Genomic DNA, 27,711 nt, shown 5'->3' on the forward strand with positions numbered 1-27,711 from the left:
GTCTGGGCCACTATAAAAACTTCTGCATTAAGCACAGGGCTAGCTTTTCTCTGTTTGTTGTTTCATTTATTTTCCCTAATTATGCAAAACTACTTCCCACACAGCCACATTTCAAACAGAACTTCCTAATATTTTCATGGCATAAATTATATATGCAGAGAAAGGCAACAAATAAAATTTTGTATACATTAAAAATTAAGATATATTGTAGACTCGCTCAGGACCCTTTTCTCTGAAGTACTGGAAGTGAGCAGAAGAGTCATGCAGCTTATCAGTAGAAGTACACATTTTTGCCATTTTTCTTCAGTGCTCATTTTAGGATTTCCTTTTTTTTTTTTTAAATTCAGTCCACAACTTGCTATTTCTTGCACAAAGACTGGGAAAAATTTTTTTTTAAACAGCATTCTTACATAACATGTTGAACCTTCAACAAAGGAAACAGAGCTAGCACTAAAATTCTCTCAGCTAAAAGATGGATATATTAAAATAATAAAAAAATAAAAAGGAAAAAACCTCTGCAAATAAAAAGAAACCTTTCCTCATTTGGGACACACATTTAGCTTTTAAAACCTGAAAATTCATAAATACGGTCACTGTAGAACTTTAGGTAATTAAGGCTTCTACAAACTTCAGTGCCAAAATAGCCTCTCTGCATCAGTACCAAGAATAAAATAGTTTCCATTTCAGGTTGTGCTTGCCTTTTTTGTTTTCCTTAAGACTTTTCTTAGTTCCGTAGAATTTTGTCACATATTACATACTGAAGGGGAGTGTTAGAACTGCTTATTGAGGTTTTAAGTAGTTGTTAGACTAAGTTACAGCAATAAAATTCGATTACTGATCTGATTCATTACTACTTTACACGGGACAGTTGGCTCATTTCACCTTTTTTTCATGCTTAATGTGGCCATTTCTTCTATACTTGCCATTTGGTATCCCATTCTGGTAATGTCCATTAACAGCGCTATGTTCGTCATTTGACCCAAGATGTATGCGGATCATCTTTGTTATCCTGGCCAAAATATAATAAAGTAAGGCAGCACCCACTAGTACAACAAAGGCAATATCCAGTAAGAAATACTGATAGAAAGAGATGCTGTAAACAGCGGCACGTAGATGTTGGGCTCCATTGTGACGGAGGATGTAATTAATCCAGTACACAGTTCGGTTAACAGGATGGCCAGGTTGGTCTTTGTGGATCTCGGACAGCTTCTGGGCCCGCTGCCGGTAGCTGCGGGGGAAGAAAAAAGAAAGGAAAGGGAAGAAAGGAAAAATCATCGTCAGCGTCCTGAGCAATACAAGCCTGCAAACATGAAAATATACTTAAGCCTCTGCAGATCAAACAGCATATTACTGCAGGACTCTCACAACCAGCAGCATACAGAGAGCTAGACACAGCAGATAATCTGTCTTTAAATCAGTCCTTACAGCTCATTGATGAAGAGCGACTAGAAAAGCTGACCCATGTGTGACTAAAGGCAGAAATCCACCCTCCAGCAAAGCAATGAAGAGCCAAGCTGACCTGCTGCTAGAGAATCTTACTTAATCCAAATTTATTCCTATGGAGCGAGGCACATCTGCCCTTCCCACTGTGAAGTGGCAACATGCCCTGTCTAACACACCACTCGTTTATGTTATTGGGCAACTGAATTACTAGAGAAACGCGGAACACAGCTAGAAACTCGCTTTTGATGGTGCAACAGACTATTTCCGCTTGGGTCCAGAGTACAGCCTAAAACTTTGTTTTTCTCAACAGGCCATCCCCAGCAGCCGGTCACGTCAAATTCCTTCTCTCACCACAGCGGCAGGGTCAACAGGTTAGTTATGCAGGACTTGCCCTTCTACTAAGGATAATTGCACAAGGGAAAGGTGATGCAACTGATGCTATCGAGATCTCTTGCAACATCCCCCTTGGCTGCGGCTCTTCCGCTCGCTCCTTACAGGTTTCTCCCGAAGCAAGAAGCATTGTCGGCGCCGTATTCCAAAACTATGGTTCGCCCGATACAACAGACCACCAGCTAGCACGTCATTATTTTTAATCTGGGGAGGGTCTGAATGTGACACACGTTTAAAACAGAACTGTTCAGAACCACCTTGTGAAGCGGCCGTCCTTGCACTTCATGTATGAACTGAAAATTGAAATACCCCTCAGCAAGTTTGTTTGCTGGAATTAGAAAGAGTTATGCAACCCAGTTCACGGGCTTTACCTTATTCCATCTGAGTAACAAAACCCAAACAAACAAACAAAACCCAAACAAACCTACAAAAAAACAGACTGGAGCCCTCAAATTCATAATAGTGTTAGAATATTGTCACTGCAAACAACCAGAAATTACCTTCCTGACCTTGAGATGTATTACCGGCCAGAACAGGAAAACATGTATTTATTTATTTCTTAATCAAATCATGGGACTTTAGAAGAGTCACTCTTTTTGAACACCTCCATATTTTTAGCCACCCTACAATTGTATAGGTGTATTTTGCTCCAGGCCTCTTAGGCAGCACAACAGACAAACTGCTAAGCATGGAGTAATCAAAGACACACAAGACGACTTTGGTCTGCAACAAGGAATAAGCCAGGACAGGTTTGTTTCTATAAGCTTCCTGCCCTTCACATAGAAACTGTTGCAAAAAGCAAAGGAGACAATTGAGTTTTGGTACGCTAAGCAACAAGCTTAGCACCTACACAGAAACCTGGTCAGTTGAGTGATCCTGTAACATGAGACAACCACCCCAACTCTACACAAATAAATCCCAGCATGTGTTTCTTTCCCCTTGCACAAAGATTCTGTATATGCATATTTAACTGGTAACAATAACTTTAAACCAAGAAGCAGTGACCCAATTTCATACCTGGGATCATTAATCACTTTCACTAGGGCTTCATACAATTCGCTCTCAGTGACAGTCTTCCAGTTCAACAGTATTCCCATGCCTTTGGCCTGCACGCGAGTCATGGTATCATAATGGTCTCCAAAAAGGGGAATCCCCACCACTGGGACGCCATGGTACATGGTTTCAAAAATGCTGTTCAAACCTCCGTGACTGAGAAAAGCCTTTATGTTAGAGTGACCTGAAAACAGAAGAGGCAAAAAAAATTTACATCTCCTTAACAAAGTTATTGAAGCAGCTGGGCACAACAAATTTGTCACCATGCTTCTACAGCTGCAGTTCAGGAAGGTACAAACTAACACAAATTGTTCTGACGTTCTCCTTAAACCCACCTCGCGACATTGTGTGCAATACACTATTTCCTTATACACCCAGAGGAAGGGAATGGCCAAAGAAAATTCTCATGTACACACATTGTGTAAAATTATTAATGCAGTAATTAATATGCATTGTTTACTCCTGAGAAGCTGCAGGTGGTGACTACAACCACTTTAGCAGTACAAATGAGCCAGGGAGAGAGAGCATTTTTCCTCATTATTCACATGAAATACAAGCTACTTAATGACAGGACAACTGATGTTACATTCTCTCTAAAGCTTCACATGCCTTACTTCAGGCTAGCAAGACAATAATGATAACAACCTTATGTAAGGGAAAAATGAGACTGCCTCAGAGCAATTTAGTAACCAAAACTAATCTACCTGCTTTAAAAGTCATTTTGCCTAATCACTACATTACGATAAATACTCCACCTAACATGCACACACATGCTTAACGCATTCAACAGCGCTGAGCGGTTTTGTGAACACAAACATGCAGGTATCCCAGAGAGAACCATAAATATTCCGCGGCCCCTCGGATCCGCAATGTATTCAGCTACCCTTCAACAGGGAAGGAAAGGAAAAGAATAAGATATGTAAACTCCAGCATAGTTTTTACCAAAAGATGGGAGAAAATCAAGTTTCATCTCTGCACCTGAGAAGCTAGAGTACCTCCACAATTCATTAACCAAAAAGGTTATCATCAGCTTGCAACACATGCCCAAGAGCTTTCTTTGGAGAAAAATAAGTGTATATACACAGAGGTATATACAGACCCTTAAGACTTGTTTTGATGCAATGTGAACACATTTTTTTATGCTCAGCTTTGACTTTTCCATTAAGAGACCAGTGAACACCATACCATGCTTTTTCAGACAGAGAAATTAACAATTAGTCATCAGTTCCCTAAAATAGAGGATTCAAGAAACTTCCTACTTATCTTTAGTAATGTTTTTCCCATCAAACTGTATAGTTCCATTGGTACAGAATACACTTGTCAAAAATTTTTACCATTTATTAGGCCAAGGTGTCTTGGAATAACTATGTTCTTCTGCACAGTATCAACGTAATGAAAAGAAAAAAAGATTTAGTACCAGCGAAAGGTAATGAAGATCAGAAAGATGTTTTCTTTCATCACACTGAAGTTCTGCCAAATTCTATATTCTTGTCCTATGACTTCCATTACAGAAATTATCCCAGATTTATGACTGCTTTATTCAGTAGAAAATTGTTGAAGAGCAACTTGAACTCAAATGAGAATAAGCAATATATGATCAAAACATATACTCACCAAGGAGGTCGTTTTGTGGTAGCCATTCTATAAGCTTGGTATTGTTGCCTAAATTCCTTGGTTTGTTTCCTGAAAACCTAAAACAATAAAAGCAAATTGAAGCTGAGTTAAAAACCTCCAGAATCGATAAACTCAAACCAGAGAATCCAACTAAATGATCCACAAGCCCCCAGCAGATGTCCAGTTACATGGAAATACCAGTTACTCACTACTGCTAGAAAACAAAGTAGGTTCAACCAAGATGCTGTAAATAGCTAATAACTCCCAACTTGATGTTTTCATCCTTCAATTTCTTTGCAATGTGGCTCGAAATGCAATGTTTTCTATTAACATAATGGCAATGTAGTTCTGTCTCAAAGCATATATAACTCTTATCACCGTGACTGGCAGGAGGTTTTATAGTCTCTCCATGGCTCCAAGTTCATTGCTTTAATGAAAACTCCAGCCTGTACTAGATAAACAACTCCACGGAGAACATCCCATCAGCACACAAACAATAATCCCTACCATCAACACAAAGTGTTACCTTTCAGTTGGCCAGTTTCCTGTAGCTCTGGCTCAGCAGCACAGCCATATTTTAGGAGTTAGTAATACCAGGAAGGGAAAGGCCCACAGCTCATCTTATGAGGAAAGAGGCTATTGATGAAAAGTCTGTGATCAGACTGTGAGACAAGTGTATTTTTCTTGCTTGCTCAACTGCCTGAAACTCAATGGCAACATATTGCTCACCTGAAGTTACTGGAAAAGTTTAGCCCATAAAATACAGGCTCAAAGCACAATACAGAAAGTCAAATATATTCTAAACAGAAAAGAGAGGAAAAAATTACCAGTGACTAACAGGATAGAGCTGTTTTATGACAGCTCCATCGAACAACTTAAAAATATTCTGGTTAAAGACCATTAGAACCGTAACTTCATAAAGAATCACCCACATATTCCCAATTAAGCAAGCCATGCATCTTTACAACCGGCTTGTACATTCTGTATGTCGAAAAAAGCCTGTTATTTACACTGTTATAGGAAAGCAAATAAACTGTGTTATTGGATTTTGCTCTAACTAGCACTCCATAATAAGAAGCATAAAGAACTACAAAGATTTCTGAATCAGACTGCCAAGCAGTACTGCCTTTCTCATTTTCAGAGATTTCTTGTGTAAAAACTACCTGCATCCAACACAGACCACAGGGCTTCATGATCTGAAGAACAAAAGAAAATCTAAGTAAAGTTGGACTCAATTTCATATTTAGGTAATTATGGATCTCAAATTCCCACTGTGGTGACTAAATGCCACTTGCTCAGCTCTCTCAAAGAGCATGTCTTATACCTAGTCCCAGAGACACCTTCTCATTCCACAAATCATGATGGAAACAGAGTGCTTTCCTTTATCCAAAAAGACATGCAGCAGACAACAGATTGCAGATAAAGTCACAACAAAAAAATGTTACGAAAGCCCATTGGTAAAGAAACACTAGCAAGGAAAATGTTAGCAAAAGGCTTCAAATGACATTGTTGCTTTTGCATTAAAAAAAGCTATCCTCAAGAAAAATTAATTAAAATTCATTTATTTACTACAGAAAGTGGATGCTTCCTACAGAAAAACATTCCAGGGAAAACATAATAAAAGGATAAAACAGAAGAAAAGCAGTAAGATCAACTGGGACTAATAATTAATTACAGGTGAAGCACCATTGCAGGCTTCATAAGAAATAAATACATAGTGGCTCTACCCCAAAGAAAACTGATGAGATCCTTACTACAACTACCAAAGGTTCTGTGCCATGGCCTGAAGAATTTCCATTTTCCCTGTTCATTAGTAGGGTTCACTATTTCAATTACACAAAACAGAAAACAGTCCCTAAGAGAGGGCAGGCAAAGGGACACTAAATAGCCTGCTAATACAATTCCAAAAGCGCAGCAAGAACAGCAGTCAAATTGTAACCCGTTGATTATTTGGAAACCGATGGTTCACATGAACTCCTCTGAATTATATTCCAGACCAACATTCCATGTGAAGCAGAGCTGACTAAGCAGTTCTTGGATTTTTTACAGTAAGTTTAGAGAGCCACTCAAGATGTTTTTAGAGCCAAGAAAGCTTATTACTGACTTTTACTCCTGCAGATTTTTCTTCCTCCAATTTCTCACAGATAAAGAGAAGTGAGAAGAGCACTTATGAATGTCTGTATTTACAGCTAAAAGAAGAAGGAGCTGAAAAAATAGAGGGGGAAAAAAAAGATAAGGAAGAAAGAAAACCTAGGATTAAATCATCAGGATGTCATCCTTGCTCCCTAGAGTAGCTTCTTTATCAGAAATTATGACAGTATGTCACAAATGTCAAAACCTCACACTCTTTTCACTATCCCCAATTCTTCCAGGATATCAGCTCAGCATAGGAGTATAACCTATGCCTTATTCTGCCACAGAATTATTGCTCTTCCCTGTTACCAGGGGACTGCAACATTTCTACAACGAACATCTTTCAAAAGAGTCAGGTCCTCTGTGGCACCCAGACTGTCTCAATTCCAGCTTCTGCAACTCTACATCAAGATGGCACAATAGGAAATGAGCGTGCTTCACATCACCCCGAGTACCTCCATCGTTGCACTTACCTCCAAATAACTCTCTGCGGCAGCCTCGCCAGAGCACGTGCTAGCTTATTTGCTATATCTTCTGACAGGTATTTCACTCCAGCTCCAAATGAGACGAGGACAAAGCCATTTTCATTAGCACCATTCACCCACGTTTGGAGATCCTGTTAAAGTGAAAATTTACACTGAGCACTGCAGAAGCATAGGTAAACCACAGAAACAGATTAAATAAACACTACTTACGAAGAACATTTGTTGGTTCTCATGTAGCTTCACAAGCCAAGTTTCAAAAGTCAAACATTTATCTTGGAAGTTACCGAGTACAGTGACTCGATGATTCAGAATCCACAGTACAGGCTATGAACAGCAAAGTTCTTCCAGGTTTGTTTTAGCTTCCATCTTAACAACCTGTTTCATCAGACAATTTGTCCTTTCTTAACTGATCATTTGCCAGACATTCACATGTTAACACATTACATTTTAACTCAGCAAAACATAAAATAGATTTTGTAGTATCAGCCTGGAAGTACAACACAGGAAATACATGAACGAAGTCTGGGAGTCAGCTATGTGATTTCTAGCCTTAAAGAAAGCGAGAGCACTTCAAAAAGGTTGGTTTTCTTTCATTTCTATAAAAATAATAAACACAACTTGAAAGAAGCCAGAGCTTCAAAAAACACCTTTAGTTTCCACTGCTCCAGTATTTCAAGCAGCAAGGAATATTGCATCTGTATGGCAAGCACAGGGTGGATATCCCTCTTTCTTAGATCTATATACTTCATCTTATACCTAATTGTGCGTCTCTTCCAGGGCAAGTTACCAGTATTACGTTAAATATACACAAGCATGACCAAGGCCAAAGCCCTTTGCATCCTTACACTCATCCTCCTTCCATAATTACTCTGAAATGGAGTCTCTTGCAACACAATTTTTGCTACCCTCTTGATTCAAGGGCTGCCTCGACTTAGACAAGGAAGAGGTCTGCAGTACCACACTGCCCGGAAACACTCCGAAAGCAGCACCAACATCGATCTCCTGGGGGTAAAACAATGACCACACAGTGAAATTCACATTCAGAGGCAGCAGCTTTTACAGCAGTTTCAGTGCACTAAACACCCCGGTGCCTTGGGTCCAGCCACAGGTAATTCCTTCACATGATGACGGAAATGATGGGAAAAAAGCCTCAATGTAGCCTTTGCTTTTGGAAATACAGATTTAAATTCTACTTTTCCAATGCAACTGTTGGCAGTAGAAACTAAAAATATTATACCACTGACATACAGGTATGTCAGTCTGCCAAAGGCTAACTTAAATTTCCCAAGATATGGTTTAATTCTGGTCTTACCAAATTTAAGCGTAAGCTTGCTCAACAGCAGTACAGCAATAGGAAATGAGTAAAAGGAAAATTAAGAGCTCTGTTCACAATGCACCTCTTGTGCTAAAATAAATAGCAGCAGAGCACTACTCTATGCAATCATATCTGAGCACGAAACCACAACAGCGCCCACAAAAACCAGCAGGCATAATGAAGACCTACACATAATAGTGGAGGTTGTGCACTTGTCACTGCTATGCAGTAAAAAAGGGATTTCCATTTTCCCTAGAATACACACTTTTTCATTTTTTTTCTTCATCCTTTTCAAGTACACTTTCTTTTCCATTATTTTTCTAAGTCTGTGGAGGGAGGGGGAAGAAGGGAGAAGAGGGGAAGTGTCTGTGACCTGCCTCGAAGCTGAATCATTTATTATGGGCTGAACTTCTGACATGAAACTTTCAAAGTGGTTTTGTGATTTATTTAAATTTTGTCCTTGAATTTTACTTAGGGACCTAAGGCATACTGCAGATGCAACTACATTATAGTCCCTTTTACTTAGTGGTTCAACAAGTTGCATTATGAACTATTTCCAATCAGTTGTTTAAAGCTAAATAGAAAATAACGTTTTGTGGGCTGGAGAACAAACCATTTTGAAAGGCAATCAAGGACCATGCTGTAAAAGACAGCTCTCTGCCCATTTGTGACATTCAATCAAGTTATATCCTGAGAGCTGAAGTCATTTATTACAAGGTGGTCATCTTCTGACAACTGGAAGAAGCCCAGCATTCACAGGCTCTGGTCTGTACTGGGTGCTCACCCACCCTGGTATCTGCTGGAGGGGCAGAAACCTGGAGGTTCCTGGAGAGCCTTCTTGATGACAACCCCATGGTACAAGTGCTCAAGAAGCCAACAAGGGGAGACACTGCTGGACAGACCTCATATATACAAACAAGGAAGACCTCATCTGGAATACAAAGGTCAGGGGCAGCCTTAGCTACAGGGACTATGAAAAGTCCTGGGTGCTGAGAGGACAAGGAAGACAACAGCAGCACTTCCTGGACTTCATGAGAACAGACTCTAGCCTCTTCATACAACTGCTTGGGAAAAAATTGTGTGAGATACAGACCTGGGGAGAAGAGGGGTTCAGGAGAGCTGATTGATATTCAAGCATCACCTCCTTCAAGCTCAAGCACAGTCCATGCTGATAAGCAGGATGTCAAGCAAAGGTGGCAGGAGGATGAACAAAGGGCTCCTTGCAGGACTCAGATGTAAAAAGGAAGCATACACAAGGTAGAAACAGGGACACGTAGCCTGGGGGGAATATACAGGCATTGCCTGAGCTTGCACAGATAAGGTTTGGAAAGCTGAAGCCCTTTTTGCAGCTGAATCTCTAAGGGACATGCGGCAACGTACCTGAGCAGCAAAAAGGAAGGCCAGGGGAAGCATGGGACCACTGCTGAATGGTACATGGGACAAAATACATGGTCAAGGCCAAGGTAGTTAATGGTTTGTTCATGTCAGCCTCTACTGGTAAGGCTGGCCTTCAGCAATCCCAGGTCCTCATCCAGAGGGAAAGTGTGGAGCAAGGAAGACTTACCCTCAGTGGAGGATAGGGCTAAGCAACTTTTAAATGAAAAGAACATGAAAGTATACAGGAACTGATAGGATGAGCCTAGAAGTGCCAGCAGGCAATGGGGAGCTGAGCTGGCCAGTGTCACTGCAAGGCCACTCGATTAGCTTTCAAAGGTCAGGGCAATTGGAAGAGATTCTTCCGGACTTCGGGGCCAGGCAGGGTGGGCTGAGGGGCGGAGAAGACATGGGAGTAAGCAAGTGCTGCTTGCATTTTCATGAAGGAGGATCCAGGGAATGAGCTGCTCAGCTTCAACTTGATCCCTGGAAGGTGATGGAGCAAATAACCCTGGAGATCATTTCCAAATGTATTAATGACAACATGAATAGAGCAGTCAGCATGGATTTATGGAGGGAAAAATCAGCTTGATAAACCTGAGTGCCTACTACAGTGAGAAAACTGGCTCAGTGAAAGACGTGAGAGCAGTGGATGTTCCTTAAACCTTGACCTATAGCTCTCAGCACTGGCTCCCACCACAGCCACACAGCCAAACTGATGAGGTACCGGCTGCACAGACAGAGGTGGGACTGAACACTGGCTAACTAAGCTGCAGGGCCCAAACAGTTGTGATGAGTGGCACAAAGTCCAGCTGGAGGCACGTCTGCTTTTTAATAAAGACAAAAAACAGCTGGCATTACTGCTCAGATTTTTCTCATTCACCATCAAGAAGTCCTACCTGTGACTACTTATGCTTGGTCAGACACAGTTTGTGCTGCTAGAAATGTCTGTTCCAGCTGAGGAACATCTCCCAGGGCTCCTGCTCCTCTATGCTTAATTAGAAATCCTGTGAGACTTCACAACTCCCAGGTATTCATGTAGTAAGAATTATACATCATTATGTAATTAAGGAGGTATAAAATATCACCTTATAATGGAATTTTTAAAATAACATTCAAAAACCCCCATGTATAATAACAAATAGCTATTAAGACTAAGAATTGGGGGGAAAGGGGGGGGGGAGAGGAAGAGGGGAACTCAACTATGTACCATGGAATTAGAGTCACCCTACAAACAGGCTTTTGCATTTTATTGTTGTGCAATAGCAAAGGAACCTGGTTCGTGTTACTATGGCTCATTTCATAGCCAAACCTTTGTAATCCTTCCCTTTGAAGGTAATCCCACTGCTTCAGCAGAACATAACATGCACAAAGGGGAACTCAAAAATCTTGACAGTCAAGAGAAGATCCTGCCATCAGGCTCAAAAGATGGAATTTGTTTGCCACATTAAATGGGATTATATAAAAAAATAAAAATCAACAGGATACAAACTGCTTCATTTTATATAGACAGAAGCTTATTATCTGAGTGCTCCCTCTCCTGAACCACTTTCTAAGCGTGTCAACCCACAAATGCACACTCGCAAACTCTCAAACTGGGATCTAAGCAACAGAAGTTAGCAGGGAAAGATTTTCATTAACTTCAGAAATCAGGCATGCTTTCCCTGCAGCCAGGTGCACACAAAGAAGTTAAGTGAAGCTTGCCATGCTCTGAGTCAGTCCAGTGCAAGTTAACACAAGCGCAACAGGCAGGGACCTAGCCGAGAGAGGACAACAGCCTACACCGCTGCCATGGGCTTCCAGACCAGAGCTGGATGATGCCTGCCCAACCCAAATCAAAAGCAAATGAACTTCAAGTTGTCCTCAGGGTTTCCTTTAGGATGCTAAATTAGAAAGAATACAATTTTTATTCCTCACAGAGTCAGGGTCAAAACTGTCCTGTGCCAACCTCAAGAAGATCCAGTAGAGTTTCAACTCAGCTTGTCATATTTTGACATTTTTACGTCAACTGAAAGGTTTTTTTCTCCCACTGAAATTTGTCCGAATTTTACTTTAGCTTTACATTGTGCTGGTAGGAGGAGGAATTGATCACCTGTCTTCTGATCTGCAGACCCCATCCAATCTGCTTCCCCAGGGAGGTTCTAGAGATCAGTACCATGCATGGGCTGCAGAAAATGAACTACAGACTTGTCCGGACAAGGGTCCTCCTCACATACACCCGTGTAATTCCTGGCATAACACAGCCTTAATTAAATAGGATGACTGAGCGTGGCTAAAAACGCAAGAGTTGGGTAAAAATGAGGAAATGAAGAACATAAGACTTACACTGTCTCCTTGTCCTGGTAGAATTAGCTGGGCCATGCCACAAAAGCTCAGTATTTTCTTGTCCCTTCCCTGTTCTTTATGTGACATACAAAGTACAGAAGTGACATTCAACAGTAGATAAAAAGCAGGCTATGGCCCCCGCACATGAAAGAGACCAGATACTTGAGCAGCATTATTACTACGGCTATGTACCTCACGTAATTCAAACAGGTACACTCCTAATGTTTACTTTAGGAAGGGGACCACAGTGACTGAGATGCAGGACTAGCAGTGAAAGATACAAGCTTTGAGCAACTCTCACAAAACCTGAATCATGGAAGAGAACTTACTGATGTCACAGGACAATTATGTTAGCCTACAATTCCAGCATATCTACCCACAATATCCTTCAGTCACCTTCCTACTTTTCCATTCCTTAAGGCCATACTAGCCCACACAGCAGTCTCAATGAAACCACCACTCCAACACTGTACACTAAAAGGTTTCACAGACACCTAGGCTCATACACTATGAATTCACCTCTTTTTCTTAAATCCACTTACACTTTTGACCTCCAGCACATTCTGCCTTCCTGATCTAATTACACACCGTACGAAAACGCACTGAATCAGGATGAGTCATTAGAGCTGCCTTCATCAAAAGCGGTGTTCCCTGTTCGGGCAGCACTTTACAGCTCCTCGCTTGCAGCAGGAACGCCACCTCCTTTTACCCAGTTTAAGTGATGTTCAGGTTTGCTGTAAATTCAGTGTGATTTTTTTTTTTAATGTAAGGAACAGTTATTTAATATTTGAAGTGACAACCGTAGAGGTCTAAACGTACAGTAAAGGTCTGGGGGCGTGGTTCTTACACGACAAGCTGCATTAGTGAGCCTTCCTCAAACTTTCTTCCAACTTCAACTGAGCACCTAAGTGAGAAGGAAACACCTTTGACTTTTGCAGTTAATTCAAACTTCGCATATACATCATAAAAGACAAGCACTTCTTTAAAAAGCTGTCTTTCAGTGGCTGCAACAGAGCACCTGATCACTTTCCCCAAACGTAAGTGTTTTCAGTTTTTGTTGTGCGGAAAGAAAAACTCTCCCCTCAGTTACCTGAGGCGTGAGCATACCCAGCAGACAACGCTGCTTTGCTCAGGCACCCCTGCAACTTCACAAACTGACCAGCAGCTTAGAAAGAGACACCTGGCTTTCCCATTCCAAACCAGGAATCAAACCTCAAAGAACTGTAACCCTCAGACCTTGATGAACTTGAAAGAAAAACTTTCAACAGAATTTCTGAAAAAAACTTAGACACTCAAATAACTCATAGTTGAAGAAGCATTAAAAAAGTAATTATTCTTCTTTGCAAGTTCACACTGAAAACAAGCTGACATTAATGAAGTATTAAGCTGGATTCATAGGTGCATACCAGAATTTTCCAGATATTTTAGGACACTTAAGAATAGCTGAACAGTCTGGGATTGGAGAGGTATTCAAAAAAATGACTTGAGTGAGGGAGGCTGTTTTCTCCAGGCTACCTCAACAGTCAGTGGAGAATCTCAGCCAAAAGGCTAAGCAAGCAGCTACAGTTAGCCACACCACACCTCTCTCACCCACCCCATCTCGCCACCAGGCACAGTACAACCCCAGGTGAGGTTAGCCCACGTTAAAGACAGAAAACCTGTCAAGTCTACTGCAGCACACGTTCGGTTTCTGAAATGAATTGTGAACTGTATTTTCTAACTGAGATTTAGTTTTCATATAATTATAGCTTTATATATGTCCCAAAAAATATCATCCAAAACATACATTAATTACCATTTTCACTAAAGTGATTTAAAAAAAAAAAAATCACACATAATCAACACATGCTAAGGTATGAAATGCCTAAGGGAGCCCCAATTACAACGCTGTGCCAAACACTGTCAGGCCTCTGCCTGTTTTCCTGTTAACTTCTGTGCAAATGCACATTCTTTGAGTAAAATAGTAGGGAAGTGAGAGACTGAAATCATAGAATCATAGAACGGTTTGGGTTGGAAGGGACTTTAAAGATTATCTAGTTCCAACTCCCATGGAAATGATAAACCTTCTTTTGAGGCTCCCTACCTGTTCATTCAAATCTCTAGTTTCACTCATGTTGACTGACTGATGTTGGCACACAGAGTCCCAGAGGAGGTACCGACTCATTTTTGGCTATATTCCGCATCCAATGCACTTTTAAACCCCTTTTAGTAAATGGTAATTAAACACACTTACAGGTGTCACAGAGATACAGCACTTGCAGGGATCAAGCAAAGGCAGACAGGCAGTTGCTATTCCCTTCCTTCCCTAGGCAGGGAGCTTTCACGTGGTAGCAGACTGGCCTTGTGGCCATCTCACCCCTCTCAGAAGTTACAATGCTTGGTTTTAAAACACTGCCTGGGGTTTGTCACACACACTGTTCGTAGGCTGCCTAAGCAAGCTGCTTCTTTTTAAACGTGGGTAGTATTTATTGCAGTCCAAGCTTTGCACGGGAACAGGCACCATGACCTTACTCTCTTTTTCCAAGTTCGGTTGCCTAGAGTAATGACTTCTACGTGACACTGCGTTACTGAAGAGCGAAGGGTTTTGAGTATGTGCTGGTCCTTTACGGCGGTTCACCCTGTGCTCACATAGGGAGAATAAGCACCTATTGATCTATGCTGTACTATAGGCACGAGGGGAGGAATAAAAAAAGTGAAATAAATCTTTTTACCATTCTCAGACAGGAATGCTATTGTGCCAACCCTACTGTGTGAGCTTTGTTCCGTTTGATTTTCTAATTAGCCATTCTTAGCAGGCTTAGATGCTAAATGCACAGCTGTGACTATAGAGTGAGGACCCAGCTGGCAGTAACCAGTGGTGCCTAATACTGAGCTTTGTTGCAGATAAACAAAGTACACAAATACAAACATAACCGGGTTTAATATCCAAAGCTTTCCCTGTTCAGCTGCTCGATTCAAATGTGTGATAGCACAAGTGTCTGTTCTTTGAATATGGTTGCAAACCACCCTTCCTCAATGGAGGGCACAGGCATACTATGCAACTTCTGCTACAAAATGCTGCTTAGAGTGGACAAAACCAGATCTATTTCAAAATAAATAAATAAGGAGCCACATGAAGTGATCTTTAGAAAGGAGATACTCACTGATAAACACAAAGGTACACCGACCATTTTTTACTGTCCTATCTTTTCTGGCAGCTTCTAAATAGTATTTCTCTCACGTGAAATATTTCGACGCCATATTAATACATCTTTAACCTCATTTCAAACCTTGAAAATGTTTCAGCATAGGCAGTTAAATGTTATATAGGTGTCATTATGTGACCTTTCCTATCACTGAATAAACAGGGTCCTATCATGTAATCTGACAGTTACAAAATAACCTGTCAGTCTACAGCAAACCCAGAGAAACACCACCACTTCAGGCAAAGAGTGAGGTTTGTATTCACTTGCCATTGAGTTTTTAGATTACTTTAAAACAAAGAAACAGGGGTTATTCTGTAATTTGCTCTAATGAGTGAAGGATATGGGACACCACAGTGAACACCTGACTGCACCAAGGTGAGGATGGCTCGCACCTCCCTGACTCAACACATCCAGCTACCTTCCCTTCTGCTGTCTCAGCCCAACATCTCCGCAGTATGTCACCCCCTGAAGGTTGTTTTGCCACTAACTAAATCCCTGCCTTTCAAAAGCAATGGCCACGAAGCAAACATGCTTGTCCCATTTCATCAGGGTTTGTCTCATGTCATCGGGCTCGGTCAGTTCAATTAACAGCAGCCACACAGCTCCCAGCCGGGACAAGACCTTTCCACACCTCACCATTTCCCTCTGGATTAACTGCAAGTTAAGGGAAGCTTCTGAAAACAAAAGAGAAAAAGCAGGGCATTTGTAAAGTCTCCACAAACTTGGTATTGTGCCTTCCCTGGGTACACTGATGTTGGCTGACCTGTGCCACATGCTATTAAGACACTGATAAATCTCATTCTGTTAACGGGCTCTACCATACACAAAGTCCATGCAGCTAACATTCATCTTATCTTTCCCATATTTTGTAGCATAGAGTAAGATAATTCCAGAAGCAATACTTTGTAAACAATAAGAAAAAGCATACTCTCATTACTGCATTAGACTCAATTCTTCTATTTTCTTGCTGGTCAAAGCCATGCCACCACCCTCAGTTGGAAAGAAACGTTAAGATCTGAACTGTTTTCTGTTAAGACCCCAAGCACTACTAAGTGCACTGTCGTCACATATTAATCTAACAATGATGTTGATAAAGTGCTTCTTCAATAATATCAGACACAGACTCAGCCCTGTTGAAATCCAGTCCTTTTTGCTTTATGTCTCTCACTAAATATTTGTTATATATACATGCACTGTAAATTTGGCTTATCAGAGTGCACTGAGGGGAAACAAATAGTCATTATAGCTTTATGATTCTTCTTGATGTCCAAAATACGGCATTTTCTTGTCCCTGACCTTTACTGCCTTTTCCCATTTAACATCCAATACCAACAGAATGTTTAAGTCCTTTTAACTTTAAAGAGGAATGAACTCAGACTCAAAAAAACAGGCAAGAAATACAGTACTGCAAGCCTTTGTCTTTTCTGCCCTCTCTAGAGTTACAGGCGTATCCAGTGAAGCCTCCGAGAACATAGTCTACCTAAAACTAGAGGTCAACCAGAAAACTGCCACGCAAGTACTTCCCTGATGCAACGCTCTCCATCAAAAATCCATTACTCACCGGACCTTTGGCAAGCACCCTGGGAAAGCAGCCTTGCCTTTCAAATGAATGGAAGGTAGTCAAAAATAAGAAGTTTGCCCTTCAAGAGGTTACTAAAATCGCCGCATAGAGTAGCGGGTGCATCAGAGGTATCCTCAAATCCAAGATTCAAATGAAAAACCTTGTTGACGATACCCTAGAGGCAATATTCTGTTAAAAACAGCAAAAAGCACTGACTTCCCTAAGCACGAAGCCCCACTGTATAACTTGTGAGCATACACAGAAGAGCTTATGATTATTAAATATAAACACAAACCAAGGTTTTGACAACCTTCCTACAGTTTCAGTAGCTGCATGTATAGTAGAAAAGCTGTATACGTAACAGTTAAGAAAAGACAGTTTTAAGTCCGGAGACTGTTTTTACTTACCCCACCTATAGAACATTAGGTCAAATTACACTGCAGCAAATACAGTAAGAATAAAATGGAAGAGAAGCTGAATTTTAAATCCAGACCTCTACATTACAGATACTGACATATTTCCCCATCCATAAATCCACATTATAAACTGATTTAGGTGGGAAACTTTGTCTTTCATTGTTCCAGTATGACACCTGTGTTCTGCAGCTTTGGATTTCATAATGGCAAGTTCTTCATTTCCTCGTCAGATGAAATAGCTTTTTCTTTCCCCCAGGAACTTACGCCCTCCCTTTTCTCTTTCTTTGATGTTTATAAATCTGTGTATACACAGAGATAATATACACATATATTTATGTATTATCAACAGACCATCAGTCATCACCCCTCCTTTAAGAAACTTAAGATCAGCTGGCTTCTGAGCCTGTGTTTAAGTGGTAAGATCTCACATCCTTCAGTAAAACCTCCCTGATCTCCTCTTCCAAGCCTCTGCTTGGTTGGGGTGACCAGAATCACACTCAAACTCTTGGGACAGCCCATCTACATGTCTGTCCCCTCCCATGTGCAAAAAGCATGAAGAGAGAGACCAAGCACCACAGTGGCACTCGCTGAGCAATTCCCCGTTTTCACCTCCTACAGGGTCCTCCTGTCAGGCTGGGCTGCAAGGATGGATGAATCTGTACAGCAGCTGCCAGGTATCCTGCCTCCACCTCCCCACACCAGGGTTATCAGCCACCAGCACAGCTCACTGCCCCACAGCATCTCCCAGGCAGGCTGTGCACAGCCTGGGAAAACTCAGGGAGATGCAAAAGAGGTATGGCTGGCAGAGACACAGCAGGTGAGGGTTAATACTCAGCTACAGAGGTGTATTGCTACATTATTGTTTTAAAAAGCTCTGAATAGAACTAACAAAAAACCCAAACAAAAACACACACCACACAACCATTAGGAAAACACTGTTACTAAATTCTATTCAATACGCTGTTGTGGCCACCACGTTCACTATCAGGATTACTCAGTCAGGATATGAAAGAATTTACTTCAGGTCACAGAATCATTTGGGTTGGAAGGGACCTTAAAGATCATCTAGTTCCAAGCCCCCTGACACGGGCAGGGACACCCTCCACTAGACCAGGTTGCTCAAAGCCTCATCCAGGCTGGCCTTGAACACTTCCAGGGATGGGGCATCCACAACTCCTCTGGGCAGTCTGTTCCGAAGCCTCACCATCTTATTCATCTGTAAAGTAAACCCACTGAACCTGGGAACTGAAAAGAAAAATTACTGTACACCAGGTTTCAGCCAAACATGAACGGACTCCCCGAAGCTACGATTCCTTTGAAGGAAAGGTTTTAATGAGCATGGCATTACCTGGAAGATGATGCTTTTTACGCAGAGAAGCTGAAGATAGATTACTAATTTTCCCAGCACTCTTCAAAATACGTGGTACGAGGTGCTTGAAACCACACCACAGAAGAGGTTACATACCACCTGCCCTCAGCCACTAACACAAGGCAGCAAGCCAGGCATGGGACCATCCCTTCCCCTCCCCACCCACTACATTTGATTCTTCCTCAGAAGCCACCATCCTCTCCTGGAGTCCCTGCCACAGGCACCACACCACCCAAACAACTGGTGCTGCCCAAACTACTCAGACACAGGAGACATAAATGCCCAAGCATATTAGCTGAACACGAGTTATCCACTTAATTTAAATAATCTTTAAGCAACTAGGACATCTGAAAAGAGAATTAGGCTTGATTAAAGAGGGTTTTTTTTAATCAATAATAATAATTAGGCTTGCTGCTCTTAAATGTCAGCTCTGAACAAGTCCTACTTTCCCCAATTTATACAAACATGGAACTAGAGTTACTATTTTCTGTTTCTCTACATAACTTTGTAAGTTATCCTATGGTATGCTGGAGAAGTAGACCATGGAAAACACTAGCTCGTTATGTGTCCAACATACAGGTCAGTCTTAAAAATTTACAGGTGACACAGTTAAAGCAGTGCACATTACCAAAGTGAATAGATCTTGTTGATTTGTGCATTCCAATACGAAAATGAATAATTAGACTATTCAGAACCAGAAAGCCTGTTCATAATAGTAGCTTATGTTAAGCTGTTTGTCCTTTTGCAAATAAAGAAATAATAAAATAACTTCTCTTGCTTTTACCTTTCATAATTCAATCTGTGCACTATCCAAGGTCTGAACCTTGCATTTTCCATTCCCAATGCACACAATGACTTGAGCTGAAGAAATAACCACCTCATATCCATAAAACAAGTAACTTGCTTTTTGATGGACAGCACAGGCTTGCTGAATAGGTTTGGTGTCTGTTCATCAGATCACTGGACTGCAGCTTGCATTTGGCATATGTACTTGGAGGACCTGCTTTCCTGACCAAGTTTTACTGGAGATACTTAACTGACTTCTGAAATCAGCCCTGCACCCTTATCTGTCCGTCTTACACTACACAGCTAAATGCCAAGTCATAGATCTTCCTGAATTTTAAATGCAGCAGTATAGCAGGAATAGACGTAGTTCATCGATGTAGCCATACTGGAGACTAAACACTTCAAAAGTTTTGAGACAGGGAGTACCTGAAGAGCTCAGGCAGTGCTTATTTGTGTGGCAAAAGATTAATTGCTGGGGGGTACAGGGGAGAAGCTTTACGTGAAAATATATTTCAGAGTCAAAATACATGATCATATAGGTTCAGCTCAGAATTTACACCATGCCTCATAATCTCTATCATGCTTAAGAGATTTTCTGCCTCCCCAGCTGACAGTCACAGGCATTTTAGAAGAGCTATAGAATTGCTTCACATCACCAGAAGTTTACTGTCAGAGGGAGCTCTATAAGAACTACTCCCAGACTTAAAAAATAATAAAATGACAGTGGTATGCCATGCGTAAATATCTACTGCTCCAGTCTGTATGAGCATATAGACTGTGTCCCTGAATTTGAATGAAGGAGAAAAATTGGTTCTAAGGAATGAAAATTCTATTCTTCCACCTAATTTTCAAGATAAATACCAGAATCAGCTAACACGTGCCTAGTAAACATACAGCTGTCAGCATCTCTGAAAAAAAAAAAAATTAGTGAAGATATTTCAAAGCCACCAATTTGTTACATAGATCTAGATCTATATAATAACATGATTAGATAAGAGATGTACAGGGAGGAGTAAGTAAGTTACTGTAATTACTATTTGTTGACAGGTATGGCTGAAAGGACAGCCTTTAATTCTGAAATATGAACACCCTCCTTCATAGCATAAATTTAATTTACTCAGGTACAGAAGAAAAAAAACCCAACAAACTGTCATCTGTTTCTCTTTTCCTACCAATGAGAAATGGCATTCAGTGCAAAGTACCACCTCAAGATCAGCAATGACACAAAGCATAGTGTTACACAGAGGTAGTTATGAAACTAAAAACCATGCAGATGTGAAAAGAGACGCAGCCCAACTTGCAAACTCCAGGGCACACATCATTTTCATTTGTGATTTTTTCTGTTCTGTAAATACCAGAGATTATCTCAAATAAAACTGTATCCAAACTGCAGGATCAAACCCATGTCTAAACACTCCTACATGATCAACCAGTTGATGGAAACAAGTCCTTTTGAAACACTGTTCAGCCGCTTTTCTTGCAGCGAAGATGCCTGCTCATTTCCAGTGCCCTCTGTCCCCTCCTCAGCAGGGACCGGGTGTTTCCCGAGGCGGCTGCCATCAGGTTTCTACCCTGACTCAAGGACATCTCTTATCAGGCTGATTAATGCCTACCTACATATCAACCTAGTCACAAGATACGAGTGCTGTAGCAGAGGTTTCCCCATTGTTTCTCAAAATGTGTGTTACTTTAAAAAGCCAGTTTCATTCAGCTTCACAAGACCCCTCCAGGAGAAGCACAGCAAGAAAGAGGCAGAGCAGCCTTTTACGTTCCTAATGGCCACTGCCAGTTGTCTGGAAAATATTGCCAGGTAACACCATACTTAATAGTTTAAGTCAGCAATGACCTTTGAGATTTGATAATCTGTCTGTCTCTAGCTCTGGATGTTTAAAGGCTAATTCTGCTTCAGTGTCCTCCATGCAATCAAAATACACTCTTTTTGGAGGCACACCCTGGACTCTCACCCACGTGCACTTAAGATTTTGTTCACTCAACGGCTGCAGTGCCACCACACTGATCATCTCCTTTTTTTACAGAACATACTACTTACTCAACAAGAATCTTCTAAATCCGCGTACCTTAACCAGAGAAAATAACACGCCAGCTACCACAGAAGCCTCCTCCTAAGTGTGTGGTGTCTGTTGCCTGCCCTGAGCCTTGCGGGATCAGCCGTCCCACCACAATGAAACACAGCCACCCAAGTATGCTCAGCTTCAACCTCTGCAGCGGCAGGGATCACAAGAGCACAGGAGGTTATGTGCCATCGTTGGGAACTTCAGTCACTGCCTGACATACTACCTCTCTGTAAAGGGCAGGACTAACCCTGCTACCCTGAGGAGAAAGCTCCCAGCCATGCCGCAAGGCACCAGGCCGAGTGGTGACCTCCAAAGGCCCCGCTGCTCTCCTCAGCAGCTCTTGGCTCACGCTCCTCGGCATGCTGATCACTGCGGCCCCGCCGAGGGACACTGCGCCAAGCACGGACCAACGTCAGGCACTGACTTACAAGGAGAGCAAAAAAGGAGGATCGGAGCCCAGCGAAGGCTCCCCAAGGCTGCAACCCCAAGACAGGTTTTCATTTCGCGTCCCACAGCCGGGTGCTGCGCGCTGCAGCCGTTATTGCTACGGAGTTCAGCAGCAGCTAGAACGTGCCACGCGAGCTGACTGCACGACTGGCTGCTGCTGCTCCTGGCCTTGCAGGGCAGAAAGGCTACGCCCCGGTAAGGCCAGGTCCCTTCAAGGGTGACGTACGAGAGGTGCTGCTAACATACAGACCCCGCAGGGACTGCCGCCTGCCCCTGCCTGAGCACCGTGCCAGCACAGCCGGAACAGAAACCGCTCTGCACGCTCCAGCAGCTTGACTTTGGCTACATCTACCGTGGTCCCTGATCCAAGCATCCCCTCCCAAAGCACGTCACTTAAAGCCATCTTAACGGCCAAAAGCTGCTACAGACCATAGTGTCTCCTGTCAGGCACCAGCAAGCATTTGGTTTGGAGGTGAAATAAAACTTCCAGCTTAACATCCTCCAAAACATACGACCCACACCATAAGTACTGTACAAAGGGAACCTGCATGCAGTAAGTGGGGACGACTGGGGGATTTACAAAAGACTCCCACTTCCCTGAACCAAAATATTAGTGTGGATGGGACAGAGCAAAGCCAGTCAGGTTTGTTTCCCCTCACACACGCACTGTTACACGACAGTCAGCACCCCCTACCATGTGCTACCTTTAAAGCTGTGCTTTTCTACCTTTCCTTCAAATAAAGTTTAAGAGAAACAGGTGCTCACTCTGAGCAACCACAAAACAGAGCTTCCCCTAGAATTAAACACAGCCATCACATAACACTGTAAAAGGCCTTGTCTCCTCTTCGATTAATTATTACTCTGTACCTTTTCTTTTTAAGACATTACTCTTTAGAAAAAACTAGAGCTTTTCACTTACGTGCAGGAATTCTGATTTGGTTAAACAATCCACTTTTTCGGGTTTTTTTTCTCACACCCCCCTTCAAAAAGGGCAAACTCCTCAACGACCAGGCAGCAGTGCCAGTGCTGAGGAGCACAAAGCACACCAGTGCTGCAGCCCAGCAAAAGCTGAAGCCCGGTTCCCACTGGAGCCAGTAGGGCCTCTCACTGCCTTCTCACTGCAGCCGTGAGCAGCAGCTCTGAGAGCACATCTTGGTTTGGGGCAGTTCTTTCTGTTCGGGTTTTTTTGTGGTTTTCTGTACTGTTTGTTTTTGTTGTTTGGCTTGTTTGTTTTGGTATTATTTTTAAGTTTAATCTAGTTATTTTGTGTTAAGCAGGTATTTTGGACTTGCAAAACCAACAATGAATACTTGTCTAGCAGAAAAGTGGACTAGTTTGTTCATAAGCAGTTTTGGAGAACATAAGAGAACTGAATGGCTTGTAATAGTAGCTTCTATTAGCCTGCTAAAGCTAGTTCTCTCCAGCCGCATGCCCCTCTGTTCTGACGCTCATCCCTGGGCAGGAACTTTTCTTTCCTTTACAAGACAGCTCCTGAAGCATCACCAATTCTAGCCCAGCACAGAAACGTGAACCAGCTCTGCTTCTGGCCTATCTCAATGCACCAGGCTACAAGCTGCAGAAAATAAATTAGAAAAGGCTCCTGCCTTTGAGATGCAGCAACAGCTAAACACAGTTGCAGCACTGGCTATCCAATTTTAATCTGCCAGAATAAAGCAATCGTTCTGAATTTTATCTAACTGCTCAATAAAAACGAACTGATTGGCCAAGGATTTACCTACAATACATACCACAGTGGATTATGCATTAACATATTAGGCAAGGACAAATCATATGATAAAAGATGAATGCACTAACTTTGTCTCTCTTGCATTCAGTCAAATCCCAAGCTTCAAACATTAAGAATTAACTGCCTGATAAAACTTAAGATAAGGTAGATGATGTCTCAATTCACAACTAATTACGAGGGTTTTTTTTTCCCCCCACACTGTAATAAGTATTTGGCTGCATGTAGTCTCCCTACAGGTCTATTTCAAGGACATTGTCAGTCTGGTAAACATTTTACTTACTGTTCCACCTTCTTCTATCCTAAACATACTGTTACAGGTAAACATCTGTGGTTCCTAGAGAAAATTACAAAGTACACAAAATACATTCTCAAAAGTCTCCAAATAGATATAAATATGTGTGTGTACAAATATATATCTACATCTATACACACACATCCCTACAGTAAAACATTGAAAAAAAAATTCCTCCTTTAATTTTCTTCCAACTCTATTTTATAGCAAAGTATGTGCTTTTGAGGAAAGCTAATTTTTGACCCTAAAAGACCAATCTACAGAGGAGAAAGTAGGCATTGTCAGTGTAGTGCCCAAATTTATCATACAAAGATTTTTCTTCATACAGAACAAGGAAATACTGGTTTGGAAAATGAAGAGTTGAAACTCAATCCAGCCAGCAAGGTTTTCCTGGACACAACTGGGGTGAACTTTGTTCAGACAGCACATAGCTACCTTTAGTCTGCTTTCTCAGGATATCTGTGCAGCTTGACATTTTCTGACACGTTAATGTACACACAGAAAGAACCAATTAGAAGCAGCACTGTTATGATCAGCTCTGATGATTCCTTGGAGAACAGACAATAGCATATGTCAGGATGTAACCACTAGCGTATTCAGAACACAATCCAAGTGCCTGCTCTCGTGCAGCCCAAATACATTTGACATTGAGCAGGGGAAGAGTAAAAGATGAGGGATTGGCATAGCACTCCACATCCTGCAGCCCAAAGTTGAGAATTGCCTCATGTTTTCTGGGCTGGTGAAAAAAGGGACCTCTAAGTCAAGACACTACTGACAGTGCAAAGAATTGAAAAACAAAACCAAATCCACAACCAATTTGCAGGTTAAAGCACATAAGAGGGTCTGGCAGTTTTCATGCAAAAAACGAAGGTTCAACAAGGCATTTTTAGAAATGAATTGTTGAGCATTGAATGTCTACCTACCTGTTTATCACCCAGCTGTAAGTGTCCATTAATAATCATCTCCAATTCAAGCTCTATTTGTTTAAGTATACATAAATAGAAGTGTAAATGACATGGTTTTCTGTGAAATCATTCAGCCTGGCACTCACCATTGTGTTGCAGAGACATTCTTGGTCATCACATATCAAAGATCATACGGTACACTGAAGTAATCAAACTTAATTATTAATCTGTGCAGCCAGGATTTCTGGAATCAATCCAGTCACTATCACTATTTCAGTCTGAAGTTTCGTACCCGATGGCCAGTAAGTGTTCCGTAAAACTTCATACCAGAGTACAGCAGTGGTGCCATTTACGTCAACTCACATCACCTCCGTTTCTTGGCCTATACACTGTTTCTTTATGCTTATATATGCTTAAAGATATTTTTACTTATCCAACCTACGGAAGCGAACTCTCCACAAAAACTCTAACATGAAATTAAGTACTATAACCTATCAGCAGGCTTCTTTAAGCATAAGCAGTATTCAACTGTTCTCCCCTCTTCCCATTTTTACCCACGCTTGGTTAGAAGCCACAAATGTAATTTCCAAGATAGCGTGTGCCCTTTTTTCCCCTACTGTACCATTAAGCACCTCACTCAAAAGCAAAATACTTCCTGCAACTCATTTTGGTGCGTCTGTGCCTGATAGTTACCCTCACCACCACCCCAAGCCACTTCCAGTGACTTCAGGGGTGTTTTTCACTAAGCAGCAACAAAAAGCACTAGAAATTTGCAATTCTTGGCATAAAAACCTGCCACTTGTAACATGAGGTTAACCAGACACCACAGAATTTACTGTAAAGCTCAGCAAACCTTACTTCTGGCAGAGGGCTGGCCGGTTTGGTAAGGATTCCTCCCACATAAACAACATTGGGTAGCGTGGGTCTTGGAAATTCCAGTGCTACATCAGTACAAAGCATCCACAGACTGGATCCATGAACCAAGTCATACATGGACCGTTCTGGCAAAACCTTGTATTTCTGCATTATCCTTTCATATTTTGGCAGAACCAAAAAACTGACTCCAAATCTTGAAATAAGATAAACAATGGTATTTTTAATCCTCTCAAACAGGTTCATGTGATCTGTGAGCAGCGAGTTAAATTCTGGAACGTAAGACAGGGGAGCTGGAGCCCCTACTTCTGCTGGATACCAGAGGCCAGTGGAAAAGACAGCGTATTTAACCCCTAGAAGATGAGCTATAACAAATCCACACATCTCATTGGGGTCTACCAGGAGCAGGTCAAAGTTTTCCTGTTTCAGGGCATGCATGAGGTTTCGGTTGCCAACAATCATGTCACAGTTCTTGGAATAGTGGTCCAGGATATCAAACAGTTCGAGGGCCGTCAATCTGCCAGAGAAGATGCTCCTCATCTTGGACTGGAGAAAATCATCCGAGGTGCTGCTGTTAAAGATCCCTGGGTAGCGCTGAAGTCTATAGTGATTAGATGGAGGAATCTCTCTGCCCTCAGAGAGAAGAAACACTGTCTGGTGACCTTGGTCATGCAATGCTGAGGCCAGAGTCTTGAAAATATAAAGATGGCTTTCAAACATAATTGGCGGCACCACAACGATTTTGGCAGCCCTTGCTATCCCAACAGCACTCCACAGGAGAATGAAGGCTGGAGCGTACGGCTTCATAGCTGAAATGACAAATAAAAGCATTACATCAACAGAAGACAGGTTTGTATGCTACCTGGGAATTTAAACAAAAAGTTATTATGTGGCTGTCCCATGAAAGCTAATCATTAAATGGCAGGTGCTAAAACTGACTGAGACAATAAGGTTGGTGCCCTCCACAGAGATGTCGCAATGCACCACTTCCAAATTAATATATATATGCCAACCAACAGCTGCGAGATCTCAAAGTCCGCTCTGAAATCTGGATCCTGCTATATTTGGGATTATATTTAAATGCACGACTGCACCACTGTCATAGTAATATAGTAAGCAAGTATGAAAGATGCCAAGTTCGACGACCCAAAGGCTGAAATACTGTATTTATTCACACAAGACTCAAAGGATGTACTAGTGATTTTCAGTGTGTATGACAGAAGATGACCCTTATAAACACAGTTCAGTCTTGCCCCCTCATCTGGAGCTTCTAGTACGTCCATTTTAATTCTGCAGTTTGAGAAATCCACACTTCACACTACAGTTAACATGGTCAGGAACATAGCTACCGCACACCTTCTCTGACAGTTGCCCACAGTTTCCAAGCTATCCTCTAAGTTGCCGCTCTGTTCTGATTCAAGGATAACTTATTCTGCTGTTTTGAAACCAATGGGAATAGAGAAGATGAGTTTGGGTTTCTTTTCTCCCAGAACAACATACAAATTCATGCTATGTTTTTCTTTTAGTACCAACACTGACCAGACAAGTGGGGGATGGAAAGTCAAAATCTGGCAGGAAGATGCTACCATCAAATAAGAACCTACTTAACCACTTCGAGCTTTCAAAAGTTACAGTTTGTGTGTGAGGACAAGTGAAATAACAAGAGAGTCAGTACTACATACATGAGCAACACAACTACCACTGAAGCACTTCCAGAAGTACTCGATTCTCAACCTACTTGAATCAGCACTCGAGCACAAACTCCAGCCTATACTGCCAACACTCCTGCCATCCTAAACACACAGTTCCTGACTGTAGCAGGCTGCTGGGGAAAGGGAAAATACTCCCCCCACCCTCTCCCCAACCCCCATGTTTTGGTGAGTAAAGCCTAAAAAACACCATATGTACCAGATGAAAGCAAAG

At 41.8% G+C, this 27,711-nt stretch overlaps 1 protein-coding gene across 1 annotated transcript; it reads right to left on the bottom strand.

The window, feature by feature from the left end:
* Window positions 1-327: 327 nt before the first annotated feature.
* UGT8 (UDP glycosyltransferase 8) lies at window positions 328-26,597 on the bottom strand. Its single transcript, XM_010156540.1, has 5 exons — window positions 25,774-26,597; window positions 7,107-7,249; window positions 4,501-4,577; window positions 2,851-3,070; window positions 328-1,228 (listed from the first exon to the last, which is right to left on the bottom strand). Exons 1-5 carry the CDS (start codon window positions 26,593-26,595, stop codon window positions 874-876), a joined length of 1,617 nt encoding a protein of 538 aa, XP_010154842.1. The 5' UTR covers window positions 26,596-26,597; the 3' UTR covers window positions 328-873.
* Window positions 26,598-27,711: the final 1,114 nt, after the last annotated feature.

The sequence above is a fragment of the Eurypyga helias genome, unplaced genomic scaffold (assembly GCF_000690775.1).
Source record: "Eurypyga helias isolate BGI_N326 unplaced genomic scaffold, ASM69077v1 scaffold9308, whole genome shotgun sequence".
Classification (NCBI taxonomy): Eukaryota; Metazoa; Chordata; class Aves; order Eurypygiformes; family Eurypygidae; genus Eurypyga; species Eurypyga helias.

Excerpts from the sequence above, each read along its gene's own strand:
- UGT8 (XM_010156540.1), bottom strand. The coding sequence starts at position 26,595 with ATGAAGCCGTACGCTCCAGCCTTCATTCTCCTGTGGAGTGCTGTTGGG. Across the intron at positions 4,578-7,106 it reads CCGCAGAGAGTTATTTGGAG|GTTTTCAGGAAACAAACCAA; the intron begins GTAAGTGCAACG and ends TTATTGTTTTAG. Across the intron at positions 3,071-4,500 it reads ACCACAAAACGACCTCCTTG|GTCACTCTAACATAAAGGCT; the intron begins GTGAGTATATGT and ends TTCTGTTTTCAG.